This window comes from Hemitrygon akajei, chromosome 12 (genome assembly GCF_048418815.1).
Source record: "Hemitrygon akajei chromosome 12, sHemAka1.3, whole genome shotgun sequence".
Lineage (NCBI taxonomy): Eukaryota > Metazoa > Chordata > Chondrichthyes > Myliobatiformes > Dasyatidae > Hemitrygon > Hemitrygon akajei.
The window spans coordinates 8,956,370-8,969,462 of record NC_133135.1 but is presented as its reverse complement, the minus strand read 5'-3'; the positions used below and the strand labels follow the sequence as shown (position 1 = coordinate 8,969,462).

General features: G+C 43.1%; 1 protein-coding gene across 15 annotated transcripts in view; it reads left to right on the top strand.

The window, feature by feature from the left end:
• adgrl2a (adhesion G protein-coupled receptor L2a) overlaps window positions 1–13,093 on the top strand; it is an 852,977-nt gene that overhangs the window by 783,215 nt on the left and 56,669 nt on the right. For all 15 annotated transcript variants that reach the window (XM_073062547.1, XM_073062548.1, XM_073062549.1 and 12 more), the window contains 3 exons: window positions 1,252–1,451; window positions 6,924–7,097; window positions 8,322–8,531. In XM_073062547.1, coding sequence (XP_072918648.1) covers window positions 1,252–1,451; window positions 6,924–7,097; window positions 8,322–8,531 — 584 coding nt within the window. The remainder of the gene's footprint in view (window positions 1–1,251; window positions 1,452–6,923; window positions 7,098–8,321; window positions 8,532–13,093) is intronic.

The window sequence follows — 13,093 nt, the reverse complement described above, 5'->3', positions numbered from 1 at the left end:
TCTACCTGCGCTGCCACTTTCAATGATTTATGGACCTGTATTCACAGATCCACCTGATTCACTGCAAATTTCCAATGTCTTCTGTTCTTAGCTTCGGTGTTCTCCCTTCTCTGTGTTGACATGAAAGTTAGTGTCACATTGAGTCAACTGTTTCTTAATGAAATGGTCACTTTGGTAAATTCCCACTAATGTGAACAATAATCAAATTCAAAGTCAAGTTCATTGCTACCTCCACAAGTCCATGTCTGCATAGGTGCAATGAAAAACTTACTTGCAGCAGCATCACAGGCACAGAGCATCAGATAAGCAGCATTCACAAGAAAAGTATAAATTAAACATTAAATTATACACAATTTTAGCAAGAAAGAAAACAATTAGAACAAAAACTGTCATAGTGTTGCTCGAGGCCCTCAGAGATGCCGCACCACATGAGAAGTGTCACTGGTTAATTTGTTCTGTACTCCACAATATTTAACTTATGCTCTTCAGTTAGTTTATTTATGCCTAAATTTCTTTTGTAGATTTTATTCTTACATTCATATGTTATTGTGTATTATAACTGTGATATGTGTACTACACCCTGGCTCAGAGAAACATCTTATTTATCAATATACATGTATATAGTTAAATGACAATAAACTCGACTTGATTTAGGAATCAATATCAAGTTTAATATCACTGGTATATGTTGTGAAATCTTTCTGAATATTTTGAAATGTGCTGCAAGTCCTGAGAAAGGACCTCAGCCCGAAACATCGACTGTCTATTCCTCTCTATAGATGCTGCCTGACCTGCAGAGCTCCCCCAGCATTTTGTATGTGTGGTTATGAAATTCTTTTTTTTGTGGCAGCAGTTTATTGTAATGCATAGCAATAAAAAATGATAAATTGCAATAAAAATATGTTTTTAAATTAAATTAATTGGTTCTAGAACTGAATAGCTGTTGCTGACCCAGGTGGTGTGGGACTTTGGGCTCCTGTACCTCCTGCCTGATGGGAACTGTGAGAAGATGGCATGTCCCAGATGGTGGGAATCTTTGATGATGAATGTTGCCTTCTTGTGGCAATGCCTCCTGTAGATCCTATTGATGGTGGGGAGGGATGCACACATAATGCATTGGGGTGAGTCAAATAAACATTTGCTTTCTGTGTGGGAGTTTAAAGGAGTGTTGTGATGGGTTTTAATGCTTTCTTTTCTCCCTTCCTTCCTCTCCTCCCTTCCTTTCCCCCCTTCTACCTTGGGTTGGTGTAGCAAAGTTGGTGTTTACACTGTACAAAAGTTTGGGGCAGTTCCTGACCACGGAGAATGCAACAATCAAGGTGGCAGGGGATGGTACTGGGCGGAACTACACCGTTGCGGTGAACTCACATATCATCGCCGCGTCGATCAACAAGGAGTCGAGCCGCATCTATGTGACAGAGCCGGTGGTCTTCACGTTGGAACACATTGATGTGAGTTACCTACAACATAGAACATAGAACTTTATAGGACAGTACAGGCCATTCGGCTGATGATGTTGTGCTGACCCTTTAATCTACTCTAAGATCAATCTAACACTTGCCTCTAACACAGCCCTCCATTAATCTATTATTCATATGCCTACCTAAGTGTTTCTTAAATGCCCTTAATGTATCTGCCTCTACTAACACCACTGGCAAAATGTTCAATGTCCCCACCACTCTCTGTGTAAATAACTGACAAAGCCCCTTACAGTTTCCTCCAGTCACCTTAAAATTATGCCCCCTCGTATTAGTCATTTTCACCCTGGGAGAAGCTCTGTGGCTATCTGCTCTATCAAGTCACCTCTCATCCTCCTTTGCTCCAAAGAAGAAAGACACAACTTGCTCAACCTACAGTCCGGTGCAAAAGTCTTAGGCACATATGTATAGCTAGGACGCCTAGGACTTTTGCACAGTATTGTATATTGATTAAAATAGGAAGGTGGTTGGGAAACAGAAGTAAGAGAGCTTTGTAGTAGCTCAGTAGTACTAAGTGTTATTTGGTAACTGTGAAGACATAATATACTGTACTGTGCAAAAGTCTTGGGCACTCTTGCTATGCAGTGTATATATATGCCTAAAACTTTTGACCACACCTGTATCTTCATAAGACATGCCCTCTAATCCAGGCAGCATCCTGGTAAATCTCCTGTGCATCAATGGTTCAGTTTAATACCAGTGAATGTATACAATGTACTGTACAACCTGAAATTCTTACTCTTCACAGACATCCACAAAGAGAAGAAACACCCTAAGGAATGAGTGACAGAAATATGTTAGAACCCCAAAGCTCCCTTTCGCACCTCCCACGTACAAGCAGCAGCAAAAGCCTCAACCTTCTCCCTCCTCCTCCCCCACCTTCCTCAGCAAAAGTCTCAGACCCCCCCCCTCCCCACCACCCACCATGCAAGCAAGCAATCCTCTCCAAAGCTCCCACAACCTTCCTATAACAACTGGGTGCCGCGGTAGTGTAGCGGTTATTGCGATGTTATTACAGCTCAGTGTATCAGAGTTTGACAAATTAAACTTTTCTGTATACAGCAGATCTTAGTTTTGTGTGCCTTCCATACAGATCATTCCAAAGATAGGAACTTTGAGGTAGCACAGAGTCGAGAATATACTGCAGCAGCTATTGAGAAAGTGAAGTGCAGATAGAGATATAACTTTGAAATGCCATGACATGGTAAATTGTGAGATCAAAAGTACATCTTTATTGTTCAAGGTGTCTGTCTAAGATTCTTATTAAAGCAGGATGAAGCTGCCTTCGAGCCTGGTGATAGGTGTTTTCAAGCAGTCAATTAACCCGGCGACCTGAACGTCTCTCAGATGTGGAGGGAAGCTGAAGCACTCACAGTCACAGAGAGAACATGCAGACTCCGCACAGACAGGACTCGAAGTCAGGACCAAACAGGGGGTCTCTGGAGTGGCTTTGTCATTGTTCATGTATGGATATGAAGGACACATTCTGTCTGGAGAATGTGCAGAGAGCCGTGAACACAGCTCAGCACATCACGATAACCAGCCTCCTCGCCATGGACCCTCACCGCCTCAGTACAGCAGCCAGCACACTGAAAGACTTGACCTACCCCGGACATGCTCTCTTCTCCCCGTCCCATCGGGCAGAAGATACAAATGCCTGAAAGCATGTACCACTGGGCTCAAACAGAGCTTCTGTCGCATTGTTAACAGACTCTTGAAGAGACCTCCTGTACAACAAGATTGCGTCTTGACCTCACAGTTTACCTAGTTATGACCTTGAACTTTATCATTTACCTACACTGCACTTTCTCTGTAGCTGTTACACTTCCATTGTTATTGTTTTACCTTATTCTAGCTCAATGCATTGTGTGATGATTTGATCTGTATGAACAGTTTGCAAGACAAGCTTTTCACTGTAATTTGGAACACATGCCTGTATATGTTTGTACAGGGAGTTTGTACATTCTTCCTGTGACCCCAAGGATATCCTCCGGGTGCTCCGGTTTCCTTCCAAGATTCTAAACCAGGGGTTCCCAACCTGGAGTCCATGGAGCCTTCGTTAATTGTAAGGCTCCATGGTATAAAAAAGGTTGGGAACCCCCGGTCTAAGCACATAAGTGTTTGGGTTAGTAAGTTGTGGACATGCTATGTTGGCGTTGGAAGTGTGGACATACATATAGGCTGCCCCCAGGTGCATCTTCAGACCATGTTTGTTGTTGATGCAAATGACACATTCCATTGTATATTTTGATGTCTCATTGCATAGGTGACAAATAAAACGAATCTTTAAACTAAAGTAAATCAGTCAACCCATAAACCAGTTCTATCCCACTGGCAGAAACGAGAAATAATATTCCACCTACACCCTTTTGTTATGAACTCCGGTAAAGGAGGAAACAGCCCATGACAGGGGCATGTGAGTGAACATTTCCATCAGACCATAAGACATAGGTCAAGTCTGCTCTGCCATTCCATCATGGTTGATTATTTATCCCTTTCAACCCCATTCTCCTTCCTTTTCCCTGTAACCTCTGACACCTTTACTAATCAGGAACCTATCAACCTCTACTTTAAATATCCCCAATGACTTGGCCTTCACAATGCCTTCTGCAGATTCACCACCCTGTGGCTTAAGAAGTTCCTCCTCATCTCTGTTCTAAAGATCGCGCTGTGATATGGTTGTAATGCAATATTTATCTGCCTGTCTGAGTTCTCATTACTCTGGCCCTATTAGTCATCAGAGCAGGATCTCATGGCCATTAGAAAGAGCTAACTGTATAGACTGGAGAGCCAAAGTCACAGTTCAAGGTGGGGCAGGAACAAGGTGGAGAGGTCGCATGATCAGAGACTCTTCACCCCTCCTCCATTGGTAGTTGCTTCACCCCCATGGGTGTGTAACACCCATGGGGAGAGTTCCTAAAAGCTGTAGGCTTCTTCATGGAGTCTACTGTTGTGTTCTTTATATTCATACGTACCATAGGTTACTTATAAAGAACCACGTTCTGGAAGAAATAGAACTTTTATTTAACGACAACCACAACGTGTTTACAATAGCATGTTTCTCAATCTTTCTATCATTCCTGCACATGCTCAGAACTCTCTCCAATTACGTTCTTACACGTCATATCACCGCATCTTACTTCCCTTAAAAAGAAAAACAATTAGCAACATTGACCAGAGCAAATGCATAATCTCTATCAGTCTCTCTGGGGGTTTACAAACACGAGTAGACCTTCTAAGTGGTTCACACAGTTCTTGTGTTTCGTTGTTATTTCCATGTTTTGTCTGGTCTGCATCAGTTAACTGAAACTCTGAAGTTGGCTCATTCTTGGGCTCTTCGCGATTTCTTCTTAACACTGCTCCTTCTTCAGTTTGGACCATGTATGATCTGGGTTGTACTTCTTCAAGTACTGTAGCTTCCTGTGTCCATGTGTTCATTTTGTCTTGTATCCTCACTTCATCTCCCTGATGCAGTTCAGGTAATGGACGAGAACATCTGACAAAGTATATTTTCTGCTTTGCTTTGTGTTCATCTTTCCATCTTTTCACTTGTTCACCTCCCTCTGTTCTCAGAAGGCTCTCATCCACTGGCAGATTAGATCTCAAATGGCGTCCCATCAAGAGCTGAGCAGGTGAAAGTCCACATTCAAGTGGAGTACTGCGATAGACTAACAAAGCTTTATAAAAATCACCCCCACTATCTTATGCTTTGTGCATCAGTTTCTTTATAATTCCTATCGACTTCTCAACCAATCCATTGAACTGAGGGAAAAATGGACTAGATGTTGTATGAACAAAGCCCCGTTCATGAGCAAAATTCTCTCCAATCACGTTCTTACGTGTCATATCACGACATCCACGTCAGGCTGGAGGCCTGGAGGCAGCACGTCCTGTGTGTGTGTGACCGGGTGGGTGGTAAAGAGGAAGGGGTCTCTTCGTTTGTCATTGTTGGTTGTGCTCTGTTGACGTTGCGTGTGTTGTTCTCCTGAACATTATCGGCATGCTATTGTGGTGCTGGAAAGTGTGGGCTGCCCCCAGCAGGGTGTGTAGCTTGTAATTACGCATGCAGTGGGAAAATTATTCCTCTTGTGTTACTAGAGATTGTGTCCATTTCACTCGACTCTACCACCTTGATCTGGCTCACGCCTTCATTAACAAGGTCCAACACAACTTGCCTTTATTAACCTGATGTGTGCTGGAACACATTGACAGTGATGTAACCTGTGGTCATCGGATCTTTTGGGTCTTTCAACATCAGGCAGCCTTGCCCAGGCGACTCAGCCACGTTGAACGGGCCCCAGCTTGAATTTTTTCTGCGGACCAAGATAATGAAAAGCGTGTTATTGATGTAAATCGAAGGTTGATAGTCAGTGTGGCTCGAAGGGCAGGAAGGGGACTGTATTTCAATAAATAAATTGATAGATAGACATATTTCACTGTGTGTTAGATGTACACGTGATACATAAATCTGAATCTGACACCATTCATCCAGCTGTGATCCTTTCAGACAGCTGCCTTTGCAATACTGCAGCATGGCAATCAGAATGTTATTTTTTCACAGTTGAGGAGACCCAAATGTCACCAAAGACTCTCGCAAATTTCTACAAATGTACTATGCTGAGCATTCTGACTGATTGCTTTGCCATCTGGTACGGAGGCATCAATGCGTAAGATCGGAAGAAGGGGCACAACGGTTAGTTGTGACGCTACTACTGCTCACGGCGTTCCAGAGCTCAAGTTCAATTCCAGTGCCTTTCTGTAAGGAGTCTATGAACAGTACAAAGACATAACGGATAGTTTAACTGGTCATGGTAAATTGCCCCTTGATTAGGTTAGGGTTAATTGAGTTTGTGGGGCGGTGCAGTTTGGAGGGCCTACTCTGCACTGTACGCCTAAATAAAATAATAAATAAAATACGGGGGATTGTAGACCCAGCCAGCTCCATCATGGGTAGTGGTGTTGAAAAGGCTGAACCTCAAGAAGGTAGCATCCATCGTTAAGAACTCTCACCATCCTGGACATGCCCTCTCTATTCGTTACTACCATCAGGGAGGATGTGCAGGAGGCACAGGAGCCAGAATATGAGGCAACACTTGTGGGCTGCCCCAGCACACCTTCTGAGTATTGGTTGGTAATGCAAGCGACGCATTTCACTGTTTGTTTTGAAGTACTCGTGATGAATAAACTTGAACCATGAATCTTGAGGCACATCTTCTTCCCCTCTGCCATCTGATCTCTGAATGGATATTGAACCCATGAACACTACTTCACTTTTTGGTCCTTTTTCGCACTATTTATTAATATTTATTGTTGTAACTTATAGTATTTTTTACGCTGCACCGCTGCTATAAAACAACAAATTTCACTAAGTATGTCAGTGAAAATAAACCTGATTCTGATTCCGAGGAAGTCTTGACCTTCTCTCTCGCCTCTTCCTCCTTCCAGCCTGATAACTACTTCAATGCAAATTGCTCATTCTGGAGTTACTCGGAACGCACGATGATGGGGTTTTGGTCCACTCAGGGCTGTAAGCTGATCGACACCAACAGGACCCACACAAAGTGCGAATGCAGGCACTTGACCAATTTTGCCATCATCATGGCCCACAAGGAGATTGAGGTGAGCTGCTGGTAGGCACCCGGGCTCGTTCTGCGCACTGAAACATGGTTGGGGGTGAGACGGAACATAGTACATACAACACTACAGTACAGGCCTTTCAACCCACAATGTTGTGCCAACTTTTTAGTCTCCAAGAGGCATGCCACAGTGGCTTATCAGTTGGAGACACGCTATTACACCTCAGGGAATTTGGAGTTTCACGTTCTCCCTGTGACCACGTGGGTTTCCTCCAGGTGCTCCAGTTTCTTCTCGCAGTCTAAAGACGTGTCAGTTAGTAGGTTAATTGGTCATTGTGAATTGTCCTGTGATTAGGCTTGGGTTAAATAGGTGGGTTGCTGGGTGGCGTGTCTTGTTGGGCCGGAAGACCCTGTTCCGTGGTGTATCTCTAAATATAGTTTTAAAAAGTCAATGGGTATAAATAAGCTTTTTCCACTGAGGTTAGGTGAGTCTACAACTAGAGGTCAAGGGTTAAAGGTGAAACGTTTAAGAGGAAACTTCTTCATTCAGTGAGTCATGAGAGTCTGGAACAAGTGGCCAGCACAGGTGGTGGGTGTGATTTCAATTTCAATGTTAAATAGAAGTTTAGATAGATACATGGATGGGAGGGATACGGAAGGCTATAGTCCCAGTGAAAGTCGATGGGACTAGGCAGTTTAAATGATTTAGCATGGAATAGATGGACCAATTGGCCTGTTTTTGTGCTGTAATGTTCTATGACTCTATCTATGATATTCTAAATTGATAGATTGCTTTATTATTGTTACGTAAAAGAGGCAAAGGCATGTCACCCTAAACAAAATATTCCAAGCATAGTCTCATCAAGAATCCTGAACTTCAGCTGACTTCTCTCTCTACTTCTGGGGTGGCACAGTAACGTGGCAGTTAGCATAGCGCTATTACAGCACCAGCAACCCGGGTTCAATTCCCACTGCTCTCTGAAAGGAGATTGTACTTTCAGCCCTTTACCATACGAGTTTTTTCCAGACGCCCTCATTTCCTCCCACGTTCCGAAGACATAGGAGTTAGTAGATTCACGGGTCACGTGGGTGAAATTGAACAGCATGGGCTTATTGGACTGGAAGGGCCTGTTATCATGTTGTATCTCTGAATATAAAAGTAATAAAAATACAGGACAGTGGATTACCGTTGTGTGGGAGGGGGAATGTGTGTGAGCCGTTACCTGTAAGGACACACTATTTGTACATGTTCATTCTTTGCCTGCAGTTCACCAACGAAATGCATGAACTAATCCTCTCCATGATCACCTGGGTGGGAATCATCATCTCCCTCGTCTGCCTGGGCATTTGCATCTTCACCTTCTGCTTCTTCCGAGGCCTCCAAAGCGACCGAAACACCATCCACAAGAACCTGTGCATCAATCTGTTTGTCGCGGAATTCATCTTCCTGGTGGGCGTCAACAAGGTGAACTACCAGGTATGGGTCCAGCCTGGCGATTCGACAACACCCTGAAAATGATGCAAGAGCTCGTCAGGTCGGGCAACAGCAGCAATGGGGTGCCACCGTGGCATAGTGGTGGTTAGGACGACGCTATTACAGCTTGGGGCATCGGAGTTCAGAGTTCAATTTTGGAAGGAGTTTGTACGTTCTCCATGTGATCACAGGGGTTTCCTCTGGGTGTTTTGATTTAGAACATAGAACACTACAGCACAGGAACAGGCCCTTCAGCCTGTAATGTTGTGCCAAACCAATTAAATTAATAATCAAATGGCCAACTACACAAATCCCTTCCGCCTACACAATCTCCATATCCTTCCATTTCCCTCACATTCATGTGCCTATCTAAACCTCTCTTAAAAGTCTCTAAAGTATCTGCCCTCCCACAGCCCCAGGCAACACATTCCTGGTACTCGCCACTTCTGTGTAAAAAAAATCTGTCTCTCACAACTCCTTTGAAATTACCCCTTCTCACCTTAAATGCATGACCTCTGGTATTAGAGATTTTGACCCTGGGAAAAAGATACCGTCTGGCTACTCTATCTATGCCTCTCATAATTTTATAAACTTTGATCAGATCTCCCCTCAGCCTCCACTGTCCCAGAGAAAACAACCCAAGTTTATCCAACCTCTCGTTATAGCACAAGACCGCTAATCCAAGCAGCATCCTGGTAAACTTCTGCACCTTCTCCAAAGCCTCAATTTCCTTCCTATAATGGGGTATCTAAACTAATCTCTTCTGCCTACACAATGTTCGTATCATTCCATTTTCCTTAAATTCATGTGCCTATCTACAGTAAATGCTTCTTAAACATCCCTAATGTACCTGCCTCTGGTTTTCTCCCACAAAGACATACCAGTTAGTGGGTTAATTGGTCATTGTAAATTGTCCTGTTATTAGGCCAGGCTAAATAGGTGGGTTGCTGGGCGATGTGGCTTGTCTGGCTAGAAAGGCCTGTTCTGCATTTTGTTCCTAAATGGGAAAAAAAAAGAAACTATGGAGAAGAAATAGGCATTTCAGTCCTAATGAAGGGTCTCGAGCCAAGAAGTTTGACTGTTTATTCCCCTCTGTAGATGCTGCCTGACCTGCTGGGTTCCTCCAGCATTTTATTCGTGTAACTTAATATAAAAATAATAACTGGTACCATTTTATGCAGACTGATTTAATTGTTCAGATTAAATTTTACCAGCCGAACAACAATGTTTCAAGGACAATTGTGGCTAAAATACTTGTTTATTCCCCACTCTGACCTTTTACTCCTTCGCACCTATTTCCTTCCCTTTCTCCTATGAACCACTCTACTCTCAGATTCTTTTTTCTCCAGCCTTGACCTTTCCCACCCACCTGGCTTCACCTATCACCTTCTAGCTTGTCCTCCTTTCTCTCTCCCCACCTTTTTTTTCTGGTGCTTTCCCCTTTCCTTTCCAGTTCTGAAGAATGGTCTTGGCCCAAAATGTCAACTGTTTATTCATTTCCATAGATGCTGCCTGACCTGCTGAGTTCCTCCAGCATTTTGCTTTGAATCTCCAGCATCGGCACATTTTCTCGTGTTTGTTGTTTATTCAATTATCTTGGAACCAATGTCAAACATTTAATCACCAGCATTTATCGAAGGTAACACATACACACAATGCTTGAGGAACTCAGCAGGACAGGCAGCATCAATGGAGATGAATAAACAGTTGATGTTTTGGGCCAAGGCCCTTCATCAAGACTGGAAAGGAAGGGAGAAGATGCCAGAATAAAAAGTTTGGAGCTGGCAAGTGATAAGCGAGACCAAGTGAGGGGGAAGGTGGGTGGATGGGAAGACGCGGTGGGGGTGGTGAGGTAAGAAGCTGAGAGGGGATAGGTGGAAGAGGTAAAGGGCTGAAAGAGGTGGAATCTGATAGGAGAAGGCAGTGGACTATGGGAGGAAGGGAAGGAGGTGTGGAACTAGAGGGAGGTGGAGGGCTGGTCGTGAAGGTGGGGAAGCAATAGGAAAGGCATGAGAGGAAAATAAGGGGGGGTAGTGGCGGAACAGAGGGTAGTGGTTACCGGTGAATGATTACCTCATTGTGAAATGAATGTGAATTTCTGCACAAAAACTTGGGTGTGGCCTATTTAACCTCTTAATGCTTGTGACCTAAAGTTCAGGCCTTGCTTAGCAACAGCCAACTTGTCATGTTGAGCGAGCAAAGCTGGCGAGGTCAGTGATCAAGATTGTTCGGAGGAGATGGGTACATGGAGCATTTGAAGCAAATTGCAGACTTGATTGTTCTGTAAGGTTTAGAATCTACAGCAAAGGAATATGCCATTCAGGCCAGTGGCTCCGGGCCCATGGTTTACATGCCACACAGGCCTCACACCTGACCCTGTCTTCCCAGTATGATCCTGGCTGGGTGTAAAGGCTCCCAGAGTATGATTTTCAGAGTAGGTGAGCCATCCACCGTGCCACAAATGACAAGTGTCTCTCAACAGAGATGTTCAGCTATTACTTATTTGGAGTGTGTGAAGCTCCTGTCCATGATTCTCAAATCACAAGGAGACACTGCCCCATGAAAAATCCTTCCCTAGCTCTAAAGTGTTTTGGGATATCTAGGGGTTCCCAATTTGGGGTCCATGGCCTCTCGGATAATGGTAGGGGTCCATGTCATTAAAAACGTCAGGAACCCTTGTCTTAGACCAAGGAACAGAATTAGGCCTTTCAGCCCATTGAGTTTGTTCTGCCATTCCATCATGGCTTGTTTATTATCCCTTCAACTCCATTCTCCTGCCTTCTTCCTGTAATCTTTGATGCCCTGCCTTTGATATTCTTCTCTCCATAACCATTGATACCCTGACTAATCAAGAACCTATCAACTTCTGCTTTAAATTTACCCAATGACTGGGCTTCCACAGTGAATCCTACAAACTCACTACCCTCTGATTAAAGAAATTCCTCATCACGCCTTAAATAACTGAAAGTTGCCAAATAAATGCAAGTTCTCGAGTTAACACTTTAAATGCTGGAGGAGCTCAGCTTTGTGTGTGTTGCTCTGGATTTCCAACATCTGCAGAATCTCTAGCATTTATGAAATGCAAGTTCTTGCTCTTCTTCCCCTTTACTTGCTTCCTCGTTTCACACCTACTTTCTCTGTTGTCAATCCTACTTATCATCTGACATTTTTTCTCATTCTTCATCTCCCCCCCCTCGCTCATTTGCTCTCTCTCACTCTCCTTTGTACCTTCCTTCTCACTTTTCCCCTCTCTTCTGCATTCCAAGTTCTGAAAGGTGTGGTCCTTGTCTTTGGTAGCAATGTACATCCCAGCTCTGGAACTGAGAGCATTAGGATCTTCAACCACCCAACTCCCGAACCAGTGGAACTGGAAGTATGAAGACCTGCGACCATCAGGCTCTCCAGGTCACTGAGGCACACAAGCCTCCAAACCACCAGCTCCCTTTTTTTTCTGGTAGTAGGCATTATTATCCTCTGTTGCTAAGCGTATTCACAGTCTGGGAGTTTGATTGTCCTGATTTATATTCTCTATATTGTGTTGTGGTTGGTCTGGAGTTTTTTTTTATGTTGTGGGGCTTGGGGAGGATACTAAGTTTACTTGTCTTCAATTTAGGTGCTTTTTTTAAAAAAATCTCTTTCTTTGTAGCATATTATCATTGTATGCTTAATTTTGCACTGTATTAATGTTCCTCATTGTGATTTGGGGTTTTTTAATTTGTAAAATGTATAAAAAAAACTAATTTAAAAAAAAGCCTCCAAACCACAATGATGTTGTGGTCCTCCTAGAGGTTAGGGTAGTATATGATGACATATATGTACTGTGATAATAAATTTACTTTGAACTTTGATTTACATTTAAATCAATTTGAATTGAAAAGGCCGCCAGGAATCTGCTTTAAAGCAGACACTGAAAATAATGGGAGTTTTTTTTTCTGTCTGATAACCCATCAAATCCTTTATAATTAGCATCCATTTGTTTATCCAATCGCCTACCTCATCTCATCAAATATTGTTGCTTCTAAGGAAGGTCAGGTAGATTAGATGCATTTGTGATTGGCATTGTGAATTTGTTAATGTAATTACATGGAAAGATGATGAATTATTTAACAATTGCAAAATTTGAATTTGGGCCTGCAGTGATTAGTCATTTATATAAATGTCACTGGTTATTTGAACAATGGACATGATTGTTTTCATTCTTTAAGAGAAGAGTGGTCAACTGATAATAATCATTTCCTGCTTTGCTTTATGAGTTACAGAGAGAGAGAGAGAGAGAGAGAGAGAGAGAATGCTTTTATGGTTGACGAAACTATTTGTCATTCTCACACTGCTGTGAATGGGTATTTGCCACTTACATTGTGTAGGCCTGATCTAAGTGGCCTGTTAGCCAATAGAAGCTTATTTTGTCTGCCAGCCAAAGAGTTCCAAGATGTGGGTTGCGATGAGGTGCAGGATGTAGAACAGAACAGTTTAGCATGGTGTAGGCCCTTTGGATCACAAAGTTGTGCTGACCTTTTAACCTACTCCAAGATTAATCTAACCCTTCCTTTGCACATTGCCCTCCA